The sequence below is a fragment of the Neopelma chrysocephalum genome, unplaced genomic scaffold (genome assembly GCF_003984885.1).
Source record: "Neopelma chrysocephalum unplaced genomic scaffold, ASM398488v2 Primary Assembly neopelma1_96688, whole genome shotgun sequence".
NCBI lineage: Eukaryota > Metazoa > Chordata > Aves > Passeriformes > Pipridae > Neopelma > Neopelma chrysocephalum.
The window spans coordinates 529969-555050 of NW_020925333.1; the positions used below are offsets into that span (position 1 = coordinate 529969).

Consider the following 25082-nt stretch of genomic DNA (forward strand, 5'->3'; position numbering starts at 1 on the left):
TCCACATTATCCTCAGCAACATCCACTCCCATTCACATCAACCAAGTGCAAACCACTGAAGAATTGGACAGTCCTTTTCCCATGTGTTACCACTCTCCTTCACTAAGAGTGCACGTTCCCACATGTTTGTATGAATTGCAGTGCAGTTCTTTTATTGCATATTGAAGTGCGTTCAGCCAAATTTTGTTCAAACATGTTTCATTCCAAAATTAACTCTCAGTTTGAGAGGCTCCAGAAAGGCTAAGTTCTTGCAGCTGCGGAAGAATATCAGAGCGACTTTCACACAACCAGAAAGGATTTAGGTCTATTGGCCACCACTGGGATAAAAAACCATGCAACTGGTCCTAAGCAAGGACTGGTGCTGAGACACATAATTTGTGGCACTCTGACAGCACTAAACTAAACACACTGTGGATGTTAAATTGCCTGAGTCTAAACTTCTGATCCATGTTACACTCAGGGCAGAGCTCCATTTTGCATCTCTTCTGCTAAAAGATTTTTAACTCCTTCATTAACCTCACCATCCTCCTTCAAGATGCTACTACAAGCCACTCAGAAAAGGTTTTTTCTAAAATATTTTGCTAACTTTCCTAATACACTTCTCTGACTTCCAAGACTTAATGGTGCTGGCACATTTGTGGTATCTAATTAATTTGATAGGCAAAAAAATGATGCCTCTGAAGAACTACACCTGCACTGCACAGATTTTGATATTCCACATGATTTGCTTCCTAAATTGAATTAATGCCCACAGCATGAAGGAGTGCTACACAGACATCAGAAAGAAAAATTGTTTGGCTTTCACCTGAGTTAATCACAGCACTGGAAGTGTTGGGCCCACATCTCTTCCACTGCAAATCACAAGGCTGCAACTTTGGAAAGTTACACCACTCGATAATGTAACTGTCATATATATATCTGGGCTTCCAGGAAATAAAAATGCCATCATCTGTACCATTAACCTGTTCTTCCTTAAGCTCTTCAGTACCTAGAATGAACAAACCAGAATATCTATTACTTTCATGAATAAAACTTCAGATTCATAAATGAAGATCAATATAGTTTCTATGCTAAACTGTGAAAAACAATTATAAAAGAGTTGCATTCCTTCATTAGTCATTGCATGACACATGGGCTCTTTCACATGTTGAAAGCTGATCTCTCTGTATGCTAAAGGCTGATAGCTCAGAACCTATCCAGTAAGTTACTACGTATTCATAAAAAAAACCCTCAGCTGCAGAAATGTAGAGTCAGAGAGCCACAAGAGGCTGATCACACACAGAGTTCCAGGCAAGGCACTGACTGCAACTTCAAGGCATCTGCCACAGGTCTGAGGCCCTAGTTTTAGGGCAAATGTGTTTTGTTCTGTGGACACTGTGCACTTAAGCTTAACACACATACAATTACCACCCTGTAGGTGAAAGTACAGTAATAATTTCCAAACAGCACTGATGTGAGTTAAAGGCCAGGTTAACTTGTTGCCCAAGATGATAAATTATGACTTCACTTAAAATAGGTAGAAACAAAACTATCATAATGGAAATGTAACAGAAAGTACTCTTACTGTTATCTGTAGCTCTAGAGATGACCAGTACTGAAGGAAGTGAAAAATTAACATCATTCATTGCCATGATACTGATTTTGTAGGAATGGTTATCAATGAAAATCCTGGTGCTATTGTAGACTGATGACAAGGAGATGCTTTCAGGCCTAGAGCCATCTTCTATTTTTTCCCAGGTTACTTCATATGAAATTCTTCTTCCATTTGCTCGAAAATCTGGTGTTTGCTGGGAAAAAAAGTTACAGAGGAAGAGAACAATAACTTAGTAAATTTTGCTGAAAAACTATGAAAGGAGCATTTAGAACTTTAAATAACTAACCAGGTGTATTATTTCTGTAAAAATATAAACACTTTTTTCCATACATGCATACACATACTGGTTGAAATGAAATGGAAGAAATCTCAGAAATTATATTTGTCATATTACAATACTTACAAGAATACAATTATATCTGAAATGCCAGGACAGCACATCATCACAGCTACATATGTTCTGAGATATATTATATATAATATCTGCCTTAGATTTATAAAAGACATTTTATACTGAACTGCTTTTAAGTACAAACATACTTGTTAAAGTTTGTGGGAAAAAATTCCAATCCCTTTATAAAGGGTTTTGTTACTATTTCTGTAGGGATGTCTCACCTTCCAGAACAAGGTCACATTCCTTCCCCCTAAAACTGGTGTAATTTCTCTCCACACGTCCAGTTTCCCTGATGGAGCTGCAATAAACATAGCAAAAAAAAAAAAAAAAAAAGATGCTCTAGATCCAGAAAGAATAGGCAGTTTAATTGCTTCCTTCCACTCAAAGAAATTCCATTCCCAACACCTCTTTTTCCCCATCACTGCCAGGTCTTGCCGAAACGTTATCCTTTAACATCTTTTCCTTTCATTATTTTTTCTGGACTAAGGTCTAGTTAATTTTTCTAGAAAATCTTTGCTTGCAGTTCCCAGATGCTTGTTCCCACCTCTGTACCATTCCTCCAGGCCACAAAGAGCACTGTAACTCTGTCTGTCCATCCTCCCAGTCATCCGGATTTCCCACTGCCTGCACTGGATGAAATATCAGAGGCTAGCAGGTAGAATCAGAGCTATTTAAGAAGTCACCTTCTGGAAGCTTGCCTAGTGTGCTTCTCTTTCATGCATGCAGCAGACCTCTGCTTTAGATACACAGCAGAAGCGTAACAACAAATAGCAAAGATGTGGCAAGCAAAGAATATCCCTCAAACTTCCCTTCTCAGTAGGTGGGACATACTTGCTTCCTTTGTTCTGATAGTCCGGGCTTCACTCCACTGACTCCACCTCCAAAAATGCTTTGCTGCCCCGCAGCGAACTCTTACTGTGTATTCTGTGTAGGGCTGCAGCCCACCCACCGTGATGCTCCTCTGAGGGGAACGCATGGCTGAACTATTGTGCTGCAACACAGAAAAACAGAACAGTCAGAGCTCAGTTCAGCCTCAGCAGCAAGATGTTTTTGTCTTAAAAAAATATTTCTTCCTCTAGGTCCTGCAGCAGCAAGTTAAGCTTGATTTGGGAAAGGCAACCATGAAACAACAATCAAAAATAATAATAAAAAAAATTATGCATGAGGTGAAGAGTCTGGGAGATCCCAAAAGAGGTCTTAAAGTCATCTCTATGTAACTGAGTAGGAGTCACTCACAACCCTCCAAATGAGTACTGTTTACATCAAGGAGGGAGTTTACTGAGATCTTGCCCTCACAGAGCCTGAGGCGATTATTTTATGTAAGCAGGATGCTGTTCCAGATCTAGGCAGAGCAATCTACAACTACCTTTTCTTTCCATTTTTTTTCCCCAACCTTTTCCCCTACTGCCTCCTAAGAGACAGGGTTTGTTCTGGTAGCTCAAAATAAGTGAGCATGCTTTTAAGCCTCTCCTCAAAACTGTCTCCTGCAATGGCCACATTTGATCCAGACCTCTTAAGCAAAATTGACACAGAGCACAGCTTAATTGTGATCTTCACTGTGCCTTTTTAATGTGCTAGAGGCATGCTGCCTTTCTAAGAAAAGGACTACATAGAAGCCTCAGTGTTTGTTAAAGAGGTGGAACAAGACACATGTTTTTGTGTATGACATTCAGGTCTCATACCAGTTCAACTTTCCCATCTGGGTGGAGCACTTCAGTCTGACAAAAGAGTTCAATTCCATTGCTTCGACAATTCCAATGTAATGTGATTTCTGTATCTGTGTATTTTTCCCACACCTGGAAAGGTGCAGTGGGATAAACTGCAAATGGAAAATCTGAGTTAGATCTTGTAAAACATAAAATATATGCAAAAGTATTTTAAGGTATTTTAGCTGAGCAGTAAAAGCAAATAAAAAATACATACTTAGCACATTAAAATTAGCAACCTTTTTTTTTCACTGATGAACTGCTCTACCTCCCTTACAGTAGCACAGCGGACATTGCTGTCCCATATGAGGACCAAGACAGGTTAGCATCATCACTTCTTTCCTGGAAATAGTTGCTTACACCTGTATCTCATCTCACATCATACCAATTCCCAAGTAACCTACACAGTAATTTTCTTAAACTCCTCATTTTATATCCTTGCATCATGTTGCTTTCTATACTATGAACCAGCTTCAGCAAAGCAGAAGATTTTGAAGCATTAAGGGGTCATTTCAATAACTAAATCTGACCTTTGGAGTGAATCTCTTTTCTACCATTAATATGACTTTCCAAAGCTGAAACTGAAGAGAGAGCAGATAACTATAGGGACAGGTAGTAAAACTGGGAAGTTAAAAATCAGCGGCTTCCATACCTTAAACAGGGCACTCAAGGTATCAAGCTCAGAAGGAGCAACAAAAAGCCCTCAACAAAGATATAGAAAAGACCTTACTTCTGTGATTTACATTAAAAACATCCGTGGCAGTTTTCTTTCCCAGTGGATTTTCCACAGTCAATGTGACATTCCAGATCCTCTGCTGGCCTATCTCCCAAGAACATGCACACGTCTCGAAACAACTTGGTGTGCACGGAACCATTTTCTGGGAAGATCTATCAAAGAAAGGGGAGGGTGGGACAGCGGCGAAGAGAGAAAGACATTTTTCCATAATGTACAATTAACACAAGTGTTGAAATTTTTGATGTCCCACTAGAATGCAGCATCATAAAAAATAAGGCTGAGGGGGAATATAAGAAGCCAACCAGTTCTTTCCCTTAGCCTGAAGTAGGGTGAATATATAGGTATTCTTAGAAGAAAGTTTTCTTCAAAGGCTATGTTTGTCTTTTTAAGATACAGCTAAATTAGTGATTTCCTCATAGAAATTCTAAACCAGGGACTTATTTGCCAGGACCATTTACACATCTACCATTATGCTTTAAAATGAAGCTGTAATTTCACATGCACCTTCTATCTAACCTTCCATTTTTAAATCACCATCATAATATCTTAGTAGAAGTGAATGATGCAGAGACCATGAAGGTACGTGCAATGATGACCTGTCTTCTGCTGACATCTATTGATTAAAGTTTGCTGTGATGATGAGGTATCTGTCCCACTTAATGAGTTTCTCTGCAGGCTCTGGGGTAAAGCCCCTCTTCTCATCTGAGAACCATGTCTGATTTGCCACACCTTGACTCAGAGTGCTAAGAAAGAGCTGTGAGAAAGTCTGCAGAGAAATCTTAAAAAAACCCAGAAAACAAAAACAAACAAACAAAAATCAAAGAAGCCAGCTGAAATTCAGAAATTATAGACACAAGTAGAATTTTTGAGATAGGATTATCACTAGCTCAAGGACTCAAGAAGGAAAACGCCATCATGTAAACTCCTAAAATCCTAAAGAAAAAGAATTAGGGAGGCGAATCAGGCTAACTAGGAGGTAGCTGGGAATCATCAGTTTTGAGTCAGCATTATTGTCAATGGATTGTTAGCACACTAATGCTCAGCCTACCAGCTGATTAGATCTAGTTGTCTGTTGTGTATCCAATAGTTATGTTACACTTTTAAGTTATCTATATCCTGATTTCAGGGTGTCTTCATACCTACTGGAAGATATCCAAACAAATAAACCCAAAAGAATGATTAGAACAAGCTTTACCTGGCAGAACATGGTCTGAAGGACAGGCAATTTTATATAGTTAGTCTAAATTAGAGCAGTTCTGCATCGCTCAAGCTTTGTTAAATAAGTGATCAGTGAGGTGGAAAGAGGCAGGTAGCTAATTACAAAAAAGAAAAAAAACATTTCCATAGATTGTAAAGGAGAGAGGGTGACTGTTCTGTACAACACACAGTAGAGTTAATATAACAACGAGACCTACTTTGCAAACAAGGTGTATTTTGATGAATACATTCCATAGAGAAAGGTGCTTCCTCCTTGGCTCCAAGTACATGTTATCGTTCTCATGTCTTGTGTTTGGCAGGAAAAATCTTTAGGTGTATCAGGTGCTCCTTGTCAGAGGGAATAACCAAAAACACACCAATAGCATGGCAGTCAAGGCAAAAGTCATCAATGTTTAATAGATTAACAAGCTACAAATAATGGATAAGTACAAAGTCTGGTTTATTACAAATGTTATTGAAATTACACTTTTTTAATGACTAGTTTGCAAGATAGTCAGGATAATACCATAAATTAATAGCAATCCAAACACTTTTGTTATCATCTTTTGTTATATTCATATATTCAGTAATTTAATCTGTTTTGTTTTCTATCTGTAAAAATTGCTACTAGCCTTCAAAATGGAGGCTGTGCTGAGTTCTACCACTGGCACACAGACAGTGAAGCTGAACTCCTAAATGGGTAGGTATATTTAAGAATCAATCACCTGTCCTAGGATCAATTAATGAGATTAATTTGAAAATGCTTGATGCTATTCTTTATTGCCTTCTATACATAAATTTACAGATCTCAAGTCAGACATTAACAGACATCAGCTGGACAAGACAGGGCCACGACAACTTACAGAAAGTTTTTTTTCCTCCCCCCACAGTCATTCTTGACTTAAAGGGAAAATAGAACTGTAATAATGTGTTCACTTACTACCCACAAGGAAAACTGCATGAGCTGGGCAGAGAACTTCACTGTAAGAACAGCAAACATGGATGTGAGGCATTTCACGATGTGTCACATTTTCCATAGTGAGAAGTCCGAGCCAACTGCTTGTGCGATTGAAAACACGAACAGCTGGGCGCACAAAGAATTGCGTAATGATTTGACCTTTCCTTCCAATGCAACAAAAAGTGGTATCAGAGCCTTCCTCTAAAATTATTTTACTTGGAAAGATTTGTGGTTCACTACTATTTGAAGTGTCCAGGCCTGAAAATTAATACATAAAAAACCAGTTCAAGATCTGCTCAGGGCAAAAGCCTTCAAACAAAACACACAGCTAAGCATTTATTCAAGAAATTGTTAATGTTTTATTATCCATTCACAGACTTTTATTTAGTATTCTTCCCCATAGAGAGATGAACTTCACATGCAATAATACCTATATTTGTCTTAGACTCATAAACATATAACGTAGTCCAACAAGATGGAGACTAAATCTATCTCATTTTTTTGGAGGCAAAAAAAGAATGTGTGGTTAAGAACTGCCTTTACAGAGGAACATTACCTCCTGTACCTATGCCCAGACTGATGTTTTACGGCCAAAATGCCCACTCTGGAAAACTATAAATGGAGGGCTAGAAAAACCTCATGTTCTGAAGCTCATGCAGAGCTCAGGTAAGAGGAGTCAACATTGAAAGCCATAGGAATCTCAATCCAAGTGGAGTGTCTCCTTACTGATCTGATTCAGTCAATGTTGGACTGCTTGCTGGATGCAAAAATTAGTGGAATTTAAGTGACTCACAGTCTTTTACACATGTTGAGTGGATAAACTCTACTCTCGAGAATCTGATCCAAAAATCTGATGACATCTAGAGTTACTATGTCTCAGGGAGCTCTAAATCAGGTCTGTAATGCGGGATCAGTTTGTGACTGAGAAATAGTATTTTTGAACCCTATTAAATTTCACTTAAAAAAATAAGGTCTCCAAGACTGAGGTTAGTGAGACAAAAAGGGAGTCTTGCATCCTATTTTCTATTATATAAGGAGAGGGAGATGGACAATTTAAGTGTCACAATCCAAGTATAAAGACCTGTGATGCTCTTCCTACAATGATGTATCTCATCTCAACTAAAAGCCTTTGCTGCTCCAAATGAGAATAGTGTTTCATTATAAAATTACTGTACCAATTTTTTCTAAAGCAGTTACCTATTTTGTTTAAACAAAATTCTCTGGAAATCAAACTGTTCTAGTAATACATGGTAATCTTAAAAAAAAAAAGTGTTGTCTGATATTATTAATTACATTATTGGTTCAGTCCCTATTTACTCTCACAGAATTCATAGGACATTCATTCCAAGTGACATAAGGACCTGACTTGCTCCTTCATTCCAGGCGACACGAGGAGCTGACTCACTCCTTTCTCTCTGCTTCTGTAATACTAATCAAAGCTATGAAACCAGACAAAAGCAGCACATGCATTAGATCATGTAGCCATAGCAATGTGCTTCGTCTCCTCTCCGCAAGTCTGGGGCAGGGCTTTGTTTGACCTGGTGGTAGATTATGCTACAGCTTTTCCAAGATCCCATGCCGCTCCACGTACTGCATTGTTTTAATGCATGAGCAAAAAAAAGCTCTGAAACTTTTGGTCTACTAGTTCCGGAAGACAGTCTGCAAATTCTAACAATGGCTGAAGCACTGCTATTATTGTCAACAAAAAGTGAGGAATTGGTTAGTGTTTAGAGATTAATGAGTTCAAAATGGATTCTTGATTTGATGCCACTTCTCCTGAACTGTCCTTCACAATAACAGGCAATGGTGAATTACAAACTAGCTTTGTACTAAAAAAAAATAAAGCGAATATTGCAAAATCTTGTTTTACTTACCCAAGACAGTCTCCCACAGACTCCACTGACTCCAGATTTTTGATGCTTCTGCTTTGCTCCTGATTCTCACTGCATGAGACATACACTCCAAAGGTATGTCTGAATGCCATATCCAATGAAGAGGCTTTCCTGATTTATCAAGTGTGACATTATGAAACTCCTACAAACAAAGACCAGGAAGGCAAAGTATTGAAGCACAGCAGTGTGTGTAGACGCTCTGTAGACACTGTATTTGGAAACACAGTCAAAGGTAGTGAGAGAGAGAAAGCTCAAAGGAGGAAAATGCTTTTGAAAAACAAAACTCTGAAATCCCACCCACTATCTATGATCTCATACTAAGTTACTATTAGCTAATTAACTACTTACAGATCTGTACTGGCAGCAGTAGGGTGACTGATGTGCTGACATGTGAGTCAGGCCTTACTTCTCATGTCATGGATTCGCTCCCAGAGACTTTAAGTAGGTTATTTGTGCCTGATATTACATGAGTAGTAGCATGCACAGATGCTGCTGCCTACAAATGCATCCAGGGTTACATATCACCATTCCTGGAGTGATTTAAAACACATGCAGATGCAGCACTTCAGGACCTGGTTTAGTGGTGGACTTAGCAGTGCCAGATTAATGGTCGGCCTCAATGATCTCGAGGATTTTTTACAACCTATAAGATTCTAAGATTCTATATATTTTTCTACTTTTTAAAGCAACCATACCAGATTTTCATCATATAGACCCGTGCTATTTGTATGGGTTGTATCGAAGCCTGGACTCAAACTGATCACTAGAGAACTGCTCTCTAGTAATGCTTCCTATCAGCAACACCTGCACTTGCATATTATTACTGCTCTGAGAAAAACTCTGCAATCAGTTCAAAATTTACTTTCTCAGTTATAGCCCTGAGAAATGTAGTCACTGCTTTGGAAGTTATAGGGGCTGTTTGTGCTTTGGTAGGAGCAGACTCACAGAGTTTCTTTATTGGTACATGTTCTTCAGAAAAACACAGAAGCAAATAGGTTCCTGTGTGGTAGTGACATCCAAAGTAACCTGTTTGTTTTCTTTGTCATGTTTATTAAGAGTAACAGAACACAGTACATCATTGGATTTGAAAAGCTTTTACTTCCTACCAGCAAGTCAATAACAGTTTATTGAAGGATACTCCAAAAAAACCCAAAACTTAATTGTTTGTAGCTGTAAGGCCACAGTTATTGACTTCAGGGTTAGACCTACTCACAGGGTGTTAAAAATCTTATCCAATGTATCAAAGTGGTAAAAATCTTTGGAACTGCACAGAGGTCATCTGCAGTGAAGATGTGGTTCTTCAGAATTTTAGAGTGAATACTACCAGCTAGGCTGATAAAAGTAAATTGTGATTCTTAACAAAGCCTATCTTATTGATGGCTGATTTCTGACAAAATAAGCCCTTCACTGTTTTATGTGCTTTCTCACGAACAGCAACTTTAAATGAGCCAGTGCAGTTTTTCAGTTTTATTAAGTTTTAATATGTGCATTTCATATTCTTCCATAGTCCACTGAACAGGTGACTCATAATAGGTTAAAACATGACTAAAACATTGCTAAAAGATTTTGTCAAAATCAAAGGAAAGGAAATTTTCTTTGGAGACTGTCCTCACACTGAAGTCACAAAGAGGGGAAAACACCTGGAACAGGCCTAAGCCTATGAATTGGGTGATCTCCTCCTCTTCAGAAAATTTGGCTGATTTAAGTGTTAAGGAAAACTACCAGGATAGGGACTTTGCAAAGAGACATCACTACTTCTTCCTTTTCCTTTAGCTTCCTTTATATTATAAAGGACTAGTATACTTCTTTTCAAAGTACACTTACTGTCCACACAGTAGTAGTAGTGTTTTCATCTGTTCGACTGACTTCTATTTCAAAAGACATTGCCAGCTTAGCATCATGTGCTGACTTGACAACATCCCATTCCACTAGCAGCCGCTGGAGAGCCAAATCCTTGGAAATGTTAAGGTAAGTTACTGGAAACACATAGGATTCTAGGAGTACAAAAAGGACACAAAAATATTGCTGTTTAGCTAAATTACAAAGCAGATCTGAAACAACAGTGGTTAGAGGTAAGATAGGTTCCACACTAGATGGTTCTGAAGGAAAAAACCAAAACTGATCAAGACCCATGCTGCTGATGAAAAAAGCAAAGATAATCTTTCATCTTAAAGAACCAGCAGGCTAAAATAAGGTTCCTGAACCTCAGTAGCCCTCCTTACCATAACATTTGGTATGCTATTTAATTTCTTTATGCCCTCAATTTACTAGCTATTTTATGGGAATATGGATCCATCCTTTCATGTTTTTATGAAGAGGAACAACATAATGTATTAATAGGGATTAAATCCCAAGAAATCCCAATCCCAACAAGCCTACTTATTAGAGCAGAAACTCTGGGCTCAGGTTTGATCTCTGACATAATACAGATTAAATTAGTTAATGCAAAACAAGTATTTGAAGAGGATAGATCAAGAGATTCCCTCCAGTAGCTAGCTCAGATGACATTCTAGTATTAACCACATTCCTAGTTGTTCTACACAGAGCTTAGGTACCTTAGTTGGAGCTGTGGATTCTTCTACTGGAATTAAACACCTAGTTCTAATGGTACCTCCATCCTTCTGTGGGTCTGGAGTTAATCCCCGTAATAAAATAAAGTTTAAAAGTCAGACTAAAGTCTCTTGTTGCTGGGAAAGGAAAGGCCCTGCAAGAACATTATTCTGCTGAAAACTACAAATAACCTCATAAGTGGTTCCTCTTTTCAGATGTTTGCTTTGTAACCCCTCCCAAAAAAACCCTAACTCTTGGAAGAGGTGAAATATAGCACTCACTGATTTGTAACTTCTTTCCTTCCTGAAAAATAAACAAACACAAACGCCCTAAAGTTGATCTGGTTGTTAATGAAGCCAAGGAGCTGGAATGGCCAAGTAACTAGGCTTTTTCTTTTGCCACAGCTGCTTTCCAAGGTGCTTCTGCTTGTTACAAATGACAGGGGCAAAATGTTTATACTGACTGGGACACAGAAAAGAAGTCACAGAATTAGCTGCATCTTTTAACAAAGCAGAACTCATTCTGTGCATTCCTGCCGCACCATGGTCCCCAGGGATACAACGGATTGAGAGACCTCAGCAGATCCTTCTCGCAAAGCTGCCACCTCCACTCGTCAGCCAGATGTGCCTCATCAACTGAATTACCTGAGCCTTTCACAGAGTATCACTAGCAGAAAACATGAGCATTCAGAAGATTTAGATTGAGAATCTGCATTTTGATAGACGCTTCTGGCAGGCATCAGGTATCCAAACCATTCTGCAACTTATCTTGTGGCGTCTGCTCCGCACTAACTTCTGTGCAGCATTTTCCCTACATTTGGATTTTTACATTAGCTGTAGAGAATGAAAGGCTCAAGAGAAGCTGCAGTTCTAACAATTTGTGATCACTCAAAGGAAGCAAATAAAACTTTATAAACTTTATATATTTGTTAATTACGAGAATACAGACACTGACACAGCTTAGTTGCTTATACAAGTCCAGCCCACAACTGAAGAATAAATGGAGGAAACAATGTATTTTACTATTAGTTCCAAGATATTAAAAACTGCTGGAAGAAAGGAAGAAACAAATACACCTGAAAGAAATGCCAGCCAGTTCGCAGAAAACACTTCCTTTTTCAGGGTACAGCATTAAAACAAACCCCAGCATATCTTCTGAATTTCCCTATCCTTCTTCTGCTCTTTCTTCAGCCAATTCTAATTGCAAGTGTCACTACTATGCCTATTGCACTGATGATGAACCTTCCTCTGTTCTCTACATCTGTCGTTTTGTCCAAACTAAAATATTATTGCTTTTTTCACAATGGAGAATATTTTCCTCTGCCACATTTAGTTAACTTGATAAAAATCACAAAGGTCTCATTAGTTTCTGGTTTTTAATCCCTCTGTGCAAGTGTCCCTCCACTATCTCTTTTCAGCTAGGTGACATATCACTTCAAACCCCACACAATTTTGTTTTCCACATACTCTGGCATAACACAGTCTAGATCACCAGTCAGAGCTTATACATGGTACCAACAAAGAGAAGAAACAGTATAGTTCAGGTTATATCCAAGATCCCGATGGCCACTGAGTTACAATGTGGATATTAAAGAATTTTTTAGCATAATTTTAAGATGTAGAAACATTTGTTGCATTCAGCTATAATATTCCCCTCCTAGCAAACTGAAACTATCAAGGCCTCTTTAAGACTTGTTTTAACTTGAAAGCTAACTCAAGACTATGTGAATAGCTTAATGATTAACAACAGAGATGAATCTTATTTCTAAACAATTGCATGTGAAAACAAGTGGCCAAGTTATGGTAATGCAGTAATTGTCTGGACTTGCCTGCATTACAAAGTTTTGCCACTCTAGGAGCACGGGTAATAGAGCCTCAAAACTGGGGAACTGGCACCTTGCATGAGTAGTGTGTGAACACACGAATTTCAAAGTTGAAGGGAGGCAAAATGTCTGAAACCCCCTTCAGTATGATAACAAATATATTTATACAAAAAAAACCCCATCTCTCTTCCTTCTTCGCCAACTTAATTAAGGCAATAAAACTTCCGTAATGCAGACTAGAGACTGGTAAGGTCTGCCTTCTTAATGGTGGTCATAGAAAAGTCAGTGAAAATTTTTCATCTCTTTTTTTTTTCTTCTAATGGAGTCATTAAAAAAAGTAAAAAAAGAAAGAGGGGAAGCAAATAAATAAATACACTTTGGCTTCATATCTTTGCGAGTTGTTGATTCAACAGGCAATTTTGCATAATGGGGTCACAAAAAGTAATAATATGAGCTGCTTCACCACCTTATAAAAGAAAATCATTTGATTAAGTGTGTAACGTTGCTTAATCACAGACTTACAAGTAAGCAAGTCCAAAGCTTCAACTGCTGTAGATTGGTTAAAAATAAAAAAATCGAACATTCAGACACTTACTTTGCTGTGAGTCTGTAGTGTAGCAAGTCCGTAGGGGGAGCAGTACTGCCAGAAGCATGAAGTGATTCATCCTTTTTCCACCTTTTCCTGTACAAGACTTATCAGCAAAGAAGACATTCTTATTTATTTGTCTTTTTAGGAGAAATGCATGCCAAACAATAGGCTAGATAATATTACTGTATTTAAAAATGAACAAATAAAAGCCTAATCACATGAACTCCAGTTTAAGATAAATTCAGGAAGAATGGACAAAGAAATATAGGGAATGAAAAAAACTCTCTCGGTTTTAGGACCTGGTTAGAGCATAGAGAGAACACTACAATCAAAAATTTCAATTAAGTCCAAACTAATAAATCACTAAACTAATAAATTAAAGTTTTCCATCCACTTATTTCAAAGAAATATTGAAACAAAAGTTTCTCCTGATATATTTTGGCTTTCCTCCTGCACAAGTAACAAGTTATCCATCCTAACAAGCTAAAAGAAGGTATTAAGGAGGACACTATATGGAGGGCTTTAGTTAAACTGGAGTTGAAATACACACATCAAAGTCTTAGCAAATTCCGTTCCCAGAAGGACCATCATCTCAAGCAACACAGAGCTCTATCTAGCATTCCTATTGTAGCTTTTACACTCATATTTTGACAGTATGAAAGAAACCGTGTTTGACTTGCACAGCCCAGGTCTGAAGGACTGATTGTATGTCAGATCTCAGAAGACACGAATCACCTTCAAATTCCCCCGTGCAGAAAGGACAGGAAAATATTCAGCAGCAGTATGGTTAAAGCTCTCAGGCAGAGAGGGTACTGGAGTACAAACAACAGGAAAAGGACAATGGATATAGCTATCTTAGAATATGGCTTATCTTAGAAATTCTATGTTTTACATTTCTGGAGCTGCATAGAATACTGATAAAGCAAGTCTTCTATCACTGCTTCCATAACAGAAGTTGAAAACGCTTAGCAGGAAATAACCAGAATGACCTGTCCACCCAAAACTGAGCTGAGGACAGAACATTTACTGATTTCAGATGGGCCAGGAAATCACTACATAATTTATTCCTAGTAGAAAACCTCCAATTTAATACCTCAGAGCTACAGACTGTTTAATAAGTTTAATTACATTCAATGGTTTTGAGAAACTCTGAATTTCTCCAAAGGATCAGAAGAGAAGATTCCGTTTTTTTTTTTCAGTATGTTTTTAAAGGTCACGTGAACACTGTAGAAGAGTCCTGCGTGCAGCACTGCAACCCAAGGCTCAATGGGTTGAGCTGCAGCATGCCCCAACTTCTCCTTGTGAGTTCAAATGCTTCACAGGGAGGGCCCTGTACTTAACATGCGAGAGTTGTCTTGCCCGATAGGCTTCTGCAGTCTTTCTTGCCATTGCACTGATATCCTCAAAAGTGTTTAAATAACGCTAAAATCAACATGTATGAAGAATCCAAATATTTTTGAGAAGCTAGGCCTAACTCACATTCAACTAACAGACCGTTCCAAGAAGTGATTTAGGGAAATCTGATTTTTTTCTAGATTTTCTAAATTTAGACTCTTATGTCACCTGATCAAATTTTGTATCTTAAAGGGAAAATAATTTGTTATTTTTTTTTCAGAAATAAACAACATAGAATCGCTCTTTCTTACAGAGCAGAGAGTGGAAGTGAGTGACAAAAAAAGTAGATTATGTTAAAACTTCTGGTAGCTTTTCAGTAGATTGTTATTCTTTTGAATTGTTTGAAATTAATATTGAGACACAAAGCCAAATCTCAAACACTTTTTTCTTTTTTTTTTTCTTCTCTTTTCTTCAGAAAAAAAAGTGAAAATACAACTGCCTTGAAGTCAAGGGAGTCGACTTCTGCTCTAAGACTATTTGACAAAAGGGTGGTCAGTCAGGTTCAGCAGCATGTCTCCTGAGTTAATTACATCAGTATGATGAAAACCTGGCCCCACAGGGCTCCTAATTTTGTAAACATCTTTGGGGTTTGACACACAAAATTTGCCCTATTTATTATTCATCATTTAAATTCAACAGCAAATACAGTGGGAAGGTATTGTGGAAGTAATGACATATTAGATTATTTGTTTAAATTACTTCCTATTTAGAAAACAAATCTAAACTCTTTTACACTCTTAAGAGGCATTCTCTACTGTTGTCATGAAACAAATGCCTAATGTAACTATCTTGCTCCAGTCATTTTCACTGTCAGTTCACTAATGACCCCACCTAGATCACTTTTATTGATGCAAATGCCTTATGCTACCAAAGGGCAGTGTAATATAATAAATGATTACCAAAATATAAACATATTTTGGATTATGAAAATGGCTTTCACTATTCAGTATGTTGTTATTCTAGTTTAAAACTGTATAATAAATGAATTGTGGTAATATGTGCAATTGTAGGTAACAAACCAGTTGTAATCAGGAAAGTCCTAAAATTCACTAACAAAAGAGAACATGAAGTAAATTTAAGTAAATGAAACATTAGTTAAGAAAAAAGAAATATGGTCCTTAATATATGAGTAATATTTTGCATTACATCATCTTTATGCAGAAACATCTGCCTGAGACTAACAAATTAATCACACATCATATTTACTACCAACTAATGTCAAGCACTTATTTTGTACTATAAATTATTAAGTACTTTTATAAAATAATAATTTAAAAATCTGCGTCTTGGTTACAGCTTTATAAAACACATTATAATACATTATCAATTTCATCAAAACAAAAACAACATGATGATAATAAATTAACAACATCCTTGCCAAAAGTGAAACTAATTGAACAACAAAGGGAACAAAGACAGGTAGACAGGGAAGGTTTTTAGGTGTCTAAGCAATCCACCACCCTGAAAGAGGCCAATCTGAAAAGATATGAGTATCACACCATTACGCCACTGTTAATCTGAGAATTAATTACTGGTGACTCTTTCCTTTTAAGCCTAAGAGAAGATATGTTTTGTCACTATGCTCCAACCTGGAACATCTGTGTACTTTGGTCCATGAATTGCAGATAAGAACAAGAAGCTCTTTGTCAGCAATTTTGAATATTGTCTGGAAACACAAAATTTGAATACTTTTTTCCCTTTCTGGCTACTTTTGTCATTGAGATAATTTTGCAAAGGCATTTTTCAGCCTATCACAGAATCACAGAGCAGTTTGCCCAACTGTGTTTTCAAGAACTCCAGGGATGGAGGTTCCACAACTCCCCTAGGTGACTTGTTCCAGTGCTTAACCACTCTCCCTGTGAGGGTTTTTTCTTCTTATATTCAAACATGCATTTTGTCCTTATGTTCATTTAAAGAGAATATCTTTTTATATTCTCCTTATATTCATATTTCTCCTTATATTTTCCTTGGTGCAATTTACATCCATTTCCTTTGCCCTTTGGCTGCACACCTTTGCAAAAAGCTTAGCTCTGTCTTTTCAGCTTTCTTTGTACAGTGAGCCCAAAACTGCACACCGTAATTTAGATACTGCCCCATATGTGCCAAATAGAAGGAAATAATCACTAAGCTCCAATTCTCTGCCATCAACAGCAACACTAATTACAGTTCTATTTTCTGTGTTGAACCTGGTTATTGAGACACATTGCAAAATTATCTATAAAACGGGGGATAACATTAGGTTGCAATTTGAAGTCAGTTGGGCACAAAATAATCTGTCTGACCTGCAGAAGTTAGCTGACCAATAAATCTTTCATTTTACCCTATATTCATTCCCCTTTTAAAAAATTTAAAATCTGTGGGGGGAATAAAGCAGACCTGTTTGGTTTTATCAGTCTGTAGCCTAAATCACTGAAAGATTTTTTTAAAATCATGACTGTATAGTCTACTGGTAATTCTTCTTGTTAGAAAAATGTAACCTGGGGTGTGACAAAACAGATACAGATGGATTCAGGTCTCCCTAGCCTAACTTGAAATTAATCAGCACTGGTAGATACTTCAACAGAACAGAACCATTTTGGGGACCTGACAGAAATTGCAATAATATTCAAAGCAATAGGAACTGTTCAGAGACCTGACAATTAAAGAAGAATCACTGAACAAGTAAAGACAGCATAGGAGCAAATTACCTTTGAGTAAATGAAATCTCCTTAAGTAGATAGTTTGTGAATATTTTAAATAAATTATCTCCAGGTAAACTATTTCTCATTCAGAGCAAAATTCTGGCTTAGATGATCCCTGTAGTCCTGTCCAGGTCAATGCCAGGGATGAGAGGAAAAAGAAATTCTCATTATTCATCTGCGAAACACATCTAAGATAAACATTTCATCAAATCCCTCCTCAAAGTCTTTGAAGCACCAAAATTCAACTGAAACCTCTTACCAGGTCAGGCTCGCAGTGTCCAGGAGTCACTGGCCGGGAGTTGGAGCCATACAGTGCAAACACTGCTGCAGTACCTAGAATACCTGTGTGTGTAAGAAAAGGAAGCCCCTGCTATGAACATACTATGAACATCATAGTTGACTGCAGACTTAATCTGTTTTGTAGCAATCTTCTTAAAGGCACATATTCCAAATCATATTTCATACAACTTTCCTTTCTCAGTGCCCTTTTCTTTGCTTATTTAAAACAGCTGCCATAACATGGCCATAACAACACAAGCCATATCCTTAAATGAACCACAGGCTGGGAAAAGAAATGTTTCCAGGTGCTAGGATTCAAAAAACTTAATCTATTTAAAGTACTTGAGTATTAGATAGGGATATCGAGTCATAACCACCATGAATCAAACAAATTTTTCTAAACCAAACATGGAAGAGGACTGTCAATGAGGCAACTCCAGTAACAATACTACTTTGGATTTACATAGATCCATAGTTCATCCTATGTTCTAATTTCCTCTACTTCATAGACAGACTGAGGATAGGAATCACAATCCAAGTTCCTACTACACAAGATTGATAACATTTAGTGACATTTTAATGTCAAAACCCAATAAGCTCTATTTCCATAGCCTCCAAACTCCCTAGAAAGTAAGCCAGCCCACAAGCAGATTAACTTATCCTCCTGATGTGTTTCTTTTCCTCTTAAATAAACAGATAACAGGTTAACAGATAACTAGGTTAAGTGTCAAAAGGACCAGAATGCCCCAAATCAATGATTTGTAAAAGCTGTACAAAGTAGTGTGCCTCCACTCTCCTGATTCCTGCCATTCCCAGTATATCCTTTGCAAAATCAACAGTGCAGAGCTGACATTCAACTCAGGCAGCTTTACTTGAAACAGTGAGTCTAACCATCAGGAACCTAGGGAGTGTTGGTAAAGCAGCATCTGCTGAAACATCCTACAACTAAATAGATCCCTCTTCAAAATAAACATCATACTGTTTACAGAAAATCTGATTTTCAATTATGGGGGAAAAAAAGGAACAGCTGAGATACCACATTCTAAAGTGGATGAATCTTTCCTTTAGTTCTTGTACTTCCTTTCTTCTTTTAAAGATGTTTTCAGTTACACTTAGTGCACAAAATACATTTGTGTATAAGACAGTGAAAGCTCTTGATAAGCCTTTGAAATCTAATGGGTGAGCAACAAGTTTAAAAAGCTGCACTTGGAAGAAAGTAGTTTCTATAATTAAGGTCTGATATGCACGTAATAATTTGACCACTTAGAGGTAGCTTTATTTCCTGTGTTTTGGTAAGTAGAAAGCTCTTTAATGCATTCTGTTGGTTTTCTAAAAAGCTTTGCCAAAATAAGAAAATACATACTTCATGGTCCCCAAAAGACTAGAATCTGAAGAAAAAAAGCAGTTAAAATAGGGGAAAAAATGGGGTCTAAAAGCATAAAGCAATTAACAAACTGTGTAAAACTACTTCTGCTCTATCAGAAAAAGAATGTTAATAACTGTAGAGAAGGAATTACATAACAACAGGAAAAATAATTTTACCATGTTTTTCAGGCATCATCGACTCTTAACTCGGTTAGGTCTACCACCCTGGCATAGGGACTGGTCGAGGCATGCAATATGTAGATAGAAAGAGAAATAAAAACGTTATGCCAAAAAAGAAAAGAAGAAAAAAAAAAAGGCAAACTCTAAAAAATCAGGAACCACACTAGAATTTACGGTGTGTTCTCATTTACTCCAATGATTCCGAAATTTAAGAGCTTAAAAGAATTTTTCTCTGTATGATGCCAGATTCAAGGATCTGGAAGTCTTGAATCAGCAGGAACAGGAGATGCTAAAACCAAACCTAATCACCTGCCAGGTGTAGCACCCTCGTCCCACGAGGCACCTCACCTAAGTAATTTTTGCTCAGGTCAAATCAGGAGCTTTTAATCTGCAGCTAAGCAGTAACATCTTGAAAGCAGAAAAGGCTAGGCGGTCATAAACTGCCTTAAATTCATCGGTGTGTGATGATGCTGGCGGGGTTTCGGGAGGAAACTACGGCTCCCACCACTCAAGTCCACCCACTCGTGCCGAGGGGGTGCCTGGAGAACACGGGCTGAAGGGCAAGCAAAGGGCAGAGAGGGCTTAGCGGGCTTAGAGGGCTAAAAAATCAAAGTAAAAACTCCACAGCGCGTTTCAAAACAAGCGCCGGGGTGGAAAGGTGGGTGTTCCTCAGCGGGGCAGGCTGAGTGGCGCTCGCCCAGGGCGGATGGGACCTCCGAGGGAGGGGAGGGGGACTTTGCTGAGGGAACGAGGGACAAGGGGACACCGGCATCACTCACCCGCAGTCGAGAGCAGCCACCTCGGGATCGGGGCAGACGGGACCCCCAGCGCCGGGACGCGCCGGCCGCTCGGGCAGCGCCGGGAAGCGGCTCGGCCACCCCTCCCCGGGCAGGGCGGTGTCTCCTCCCACCTCGCCGAGCCGGGTGAGCCGAGTTTCGGGAATTACCCCCCCGCTCCGGGAAACGCGGCCTGTTCCCTCGGCTGGCTTCCGAGGACAGGATGCGGGCTGCCCTCTGTCCCCTCCTCCAGGCGCCCGCGGTGCTCCCGGGGCGTGGAGGGGCTGCAGGGTCCGGGCTGGGATCCGGGGGGGGGGGGGGGCGAGCAGGGACAGACAGGGGACAGGCAGAGGTAGCCTGAGATGACCGTGAGGGGCAGAGAATGTACATTTTCCCGACCCTTCCAGTCCCTAGCAGACAGAAAGCGCAAGCAGGAATGATGTATCCAAGGCTCCTTTATCTCTTATGTCATGGCTCGGGGTACCTGTGTCTCCCTGGTCTGGCTCCGGGAGGCAGGAGCGGTCACTTTGGCCACGAAGGCAGACGGGGTGAGGACGTGGCCTGGTGCTCGCAGCAGGGCTCGGGGTCGTAACCATTCTGGTGCAGTGCCTCATTCCCGCATGCAGCAGTCCCACGGGATCCCTCTCAGAAACCACGTTGAGTAAGGTTAAAGTCTTCAGTCCCAATATCACATAAAGCATGAAGGGAGACCAGGAGTTGACCGTATCTGTTGCCCTGCCGTTCATCTGAGGGTCTCCAGCTGACTGGCCTCAGTCAGGGAGGTACAGTGTGACACAAGCTGCCTGGCTATATCGGAAGATGTGTAGCCATGAGAAAGCTTTGCTTAAAGCTGTTGCTTATCTTTGTCAGAGTGTTCGTGGTGAAGGTTTCTCCAGTTTGTAGCACTGAAGTCTTCTGTCTCTTACTTACTTTTTCTTAAGCTACGTTTGTAGGTTAAACATAGCGTACCTGTTAGGATACTGCTTTCCTTACTTTCTTTTGGACTATCTCATATTCTTGAAGCTTGGTTGCTTTTGGTCGGGAGGATGAGATCTGCAAAGTTCAGCCTTATAGGGTATATTACTTATTATAGCTCCCAATATATAGTTTGCCAATTTTTTTTTGTAACAGAATAGTGTTGCTCACTTATAATTTGCTTGTGAACCACTTCAGCACCTTGTTCCTTCTATTCTGAATTGCTGTTTAGCCAATTGTTCCCTACCTCATTTTATTGCAGTGATTTCTCATACTTCCCTCTGTCAAGTAACGCCCCGTTTCTTAATCAGGTATTCCATTTTCTTATTATGCTGTTGCTTTCCAGTCAAGCAAATTATTTCTAGACAAAGGATAGTTCCGTTCTTCAGAGCCTTATTCTGGAGAATTGTGTCCGTTGCTTCAAGAGTTCCTGTGCATGTTGTGTGAGTCATGGAAACTGAACTTTCACAGGGGGTCACTAGTTACTCCTTTCTTATTGCCTGCATGCTGGTCTAGAGGTACCATAACAGGACATTTACTATTGTGTCAGGACTCAGAGCAGTACGCACTTGAAAGGTCATCTTACTGCTTAGTTTTACTGAAAATGCAAATCACAGATATCTAAAATTGGATGCCAAAATTTTTATGGTTTTTTTTCTCTTATGTTTGTTAACAATTCTCTGCAATATGCTAGTAAGTTCTTTCCTCTAATATTTCTAGACAGTATAATCGGAAAAGCTTCCTGAAAATTTACCTGTTGTATGTTTGAAAGTGGGGTTTGCAATGATATGCAATACATAAAACATGGGGTTGAAAATTTTTGCACATACTATTTTAAAGATAACTCATTAGTTCATTTTCCTGCTTTGAGCACTCTCATCTGTGTTTGAAAATATTTCTTCTTTTGGGCCTGTAATGGAGATACCTGTTAAAATCCATTTGTATATTTAACATTTTCTGAGTCATTTTAACTCTGCTGTGGTTCTCCCTTACCTCTCTGTTTGGATAGCAGCAATAGACTTTGATGCTGCTTTCACACTGATCCAAATGGTCCATAAGATCCAGAATGAACAATGTGTTAGCATATTCTTTGAATGCTTACTTATGAACATATGAATTCACTGCTATTTAGAAATACTGTTCAAGGTACTATTTAGTACCCAGAACCCCTAACAAGTTATTGAATATGTTGTAAGGAATTTCATACCTGGTCATAAAGTGTTTCAAAATGCAGGTTACCAAGTTTCTCATATTTGAGGAGAGCAAACTGAAGTAGACAGCGAAGAATGAAGGTAAATCCACAAAACAGCTTGGCAGCACAATGTGTCAAGTGTCACAGAATCTACAGAATCTAAAATCCCAACTTAGATACCAAAGTTCTCTGTATACCAAATCATAGCAGTCTAGTCTGAAAAAGCCTAGAAGACATCCAGTCCAACCTGGCACACTCCTTGTCTGTAACCACAGCTCTGAATTTCACCCCACCTCTCCTAGGTGCTGAATTGCCTATGTACGTGTATCCAAAGACCATCTCTGATATGACACAGCTGCATAACCTTGATCCAGACTGCTATAAAAGTCTGCCGTCTGTAGAGAAATTTGAAAGTTGGGCTGTTGACATGAGATTGTTGATATTCAGAGGTTTCAGAGGGAAAACACCAGCATGGAAAGGTATAAAATCACAAAGGTAATAATCACCCGGAGAAGCCTGGTCAAGCTAGCCAGTTTAAATGGGGACTCTGTCAATCCTTATGGTATGTTATCAGTGTTGGTGGAGGATTGCAAGTTGACAGTGCTAGGATTCCTTTCCAGATAGCCATGGATAGTGACTCCTTCCCTTTTGACTCACGCCTGCTTGCCCAGCAAGGCCTTCTTGGGTAGCTTAATGTGAATAGCAAGGGTACTTATGCTTTGTCTAGTAGCTTATTAAACTCTACCTAGCTCTTCTGTCTTTTACCCAGTAACTAACTGATTTATTTTGAATTATGTGTATTCTTCTTGTAGAGTCTCTATGCCTGGCTAAGAGTACCTGAACAAACTGATTGAGTGTGACATGCACTCAACTCTTTAACCAGAGTAGAGGTAGCTAGTACAGGCTCCAAAAGGAGGTAACAGGCTAAGCCATAACTGGGCCAAGAACTTCTGTAGTTTCAGTCTGTTCTCTGAAAATCCACAAAGGAACAGAGTGACACGGGTGAACATTGTTGCGTGTGAACTTGGATCACTGATCATGTGAATAACGTGAACAACACCTTAATAGCAGGTGACTTTTCTAAGACTCCTTTGTCGAGGAACAAAAAAAGTTGTGGATGCAAGAAGTCTTATGCATACCCTTCCCATTGCTTGCAGTTTGGCTACAAGCCAGCCACTTTATTCCATAAATATGACAGCCTAAATGAGCATTCTTTGAGCTCTCCCTGCTGAGCACCTGGCTGCATGGGATCTCCCCTTGAGCTGGGACGCCTCTCAAGGTTACTCCTCATGGCAGAGAGACCTCCCACCAACGGCAGATCTTTGGTAAGTGACAGATACTGTGCATTACCTGGTATTGTGGCGCACTAAGATTTCTGTATTGGCACCTCTGATTTTTCCATTGGAAGATTTGAATCATTGTTATATCCTTTGTGCAGTAAGTAATACAATAAACCTTGTTGTTGAATTTTTTTGTAAAAGTTGCATTTTTACAGCAAATTTCAATAAATCCACTTTTGCAGATACTTTTGACAATAGTTCTTTATTTTTATTATTTTAGCATCAGCTGTACCTAAAATAGAATATTCCCCTTTTCATACGTCAATTTTTTGTAGCTTCTTGGCATCAAAAACTGATTTGTCTCTATTGAGATCTGCATTCAAAAATATTCTTGTAATCTACTTGCATCATTTACAAAATTACCACTGGTATTATATACTAGTAATCTTTACCCATACTGACTTATACAGTGCAGTAAATCTGCCCCTTATGAGTAATAAAAGAGTAATTTTCTTATTCCTCCACCCTTCAGGAAGAAAGGAAGCCATTGGAACAATGCTATCTATGCTGACAGGACCATTTCAAAGGAAAACAAAAAAAGAATCTGCAAACATAATGTACAAAAGACAATTCCCTCTGTAACGCACTGAATCAAAGACTTGTAACAAGAAAAATGGGGTAGTTAAATTTCCTCATTAACCAATGCAGTGAAGGACTTCCCTTTACTATGTTACTTAAAGTAAAGCAGAAATATTAGTATGTATTTCAAGAGTTTCTGATTCCAATTAGTTAATGGCCATATGCATGGGTTTCTGCACAGTTTACTAGAGATGTTGATTCTCTTATTAAAAGCCAGTAATTTTTATGAAAAAAAAATCTGAAGTTCTTTCACTTGTAAATGAATATTTAAGATAGTGTGAAAGGTGCCATCTTTATCCCCAAAGCAGGATGAATCATACCCACATCCTGATTCAAAGAACTTTTTCTTAAAATTTCCTGTTGCTGTACTGCACTGGACTGAACAATTTCAGATGTACTTTTTAGGGCAGCCAGAATTCCAAGGCATTTTCAGCAGTATTCGTGAAGTTTCTCTGGGAGTAATTTTGGTCATCCCACAGCTGCAGAGAATTCATTGAAACTGTAAAGCCATATTAGTGTTGCACTGAGCTAATATTCTTTGCTTCTCAATAGGCCCCTCAGCTTGGAATCAAGCTAGAATTCCTTGGTACCAGCCTGAACTGTCTCACGAAATGTAGGAGGTAGGAATGATGCAATTGTCTGCACTTGTTTTGCAGGTGCATCCTGAGTGCACTTATTTCCCGCTGAGGTTGTTTGCAGCTTAGAGACCAGCACCTTCCAAGAACTTTAAAAGTTCTAGGTACTTTTTTAGGTAGATAAATTTCAACCTGATCATGTTCCCAAAACTATTCTTTCCCACTGGATTGGATGAGGCACAAGTAGTCTGCCTCTCCAACCTCCACACTTCTGTGTCTTTCCAAACAGCAGTGACTTTAACTGGAG

At 38.8% G+C, this 25082-nt stretch overlaps 1 protein-coding gene across 2 annotated transcripts in view; it reads right to left on the reverse strand.

The window, feature by feature from the left end:
- OSMR (oncostatin M receptor) overlaps positions 1-20154 on the reverse strand; it is a 29234-nt gene extending 9080 nt beyond the window's left edge. Inside the window, exons 1-15 of one of the 2 annotated variants that reach the window (XM_027709183.1) lie at positions 20118-20154; positions 17774-17856; positions 17521-17637; positions 14115-14173; positions 13445-13541; positions 10302-10471; positions 8460-8619; positions 6568-6843; positions 5846-5975; positions 4425-4582; positions 3671-3807; positions 2820-2979; positions 2210-2286; positions 1565-1787; positions 806-988 (exon numbers count right to left, since the gene is read on the reverse strand). In XM_027709183.1, coding sequence (XP_027564984.1) covers positions 806-988; positions 1565-1787; positions 2210-2286; positions 2820-2979; positions 3671-3807; positions 4425-4582; positions 5846-5975; positions 6568-6843; positions 8460-8619; positions 10302-10471; positions 13445-13514 — 1744 coding nt within the window. In that variant the 5' untranslated portion in view covers positions 13515-13541; positions 14115-14173; positions 17521-17637; positions 17774-17856; positions 20118-20154. The remainder of the gene's footprint in view (positions 1-805; positions 989-1564; positions 1788-2209; positions 2287-2819; positions 2980-3670; positions 3808-4424; positions 4583-5845; positions 5976-6567; positions 6844-8459; positions 8620-10301; positions 10472-13444; positions 13542-14114; positions 14174-17520; positions 17638-17773; positions 17857-20117) is intronic. The other variant, XM_027709186.1, reaches the window with a different exon arrangement.
- Positions 20155-25082: the final 4928 nt, after the last annotated feature.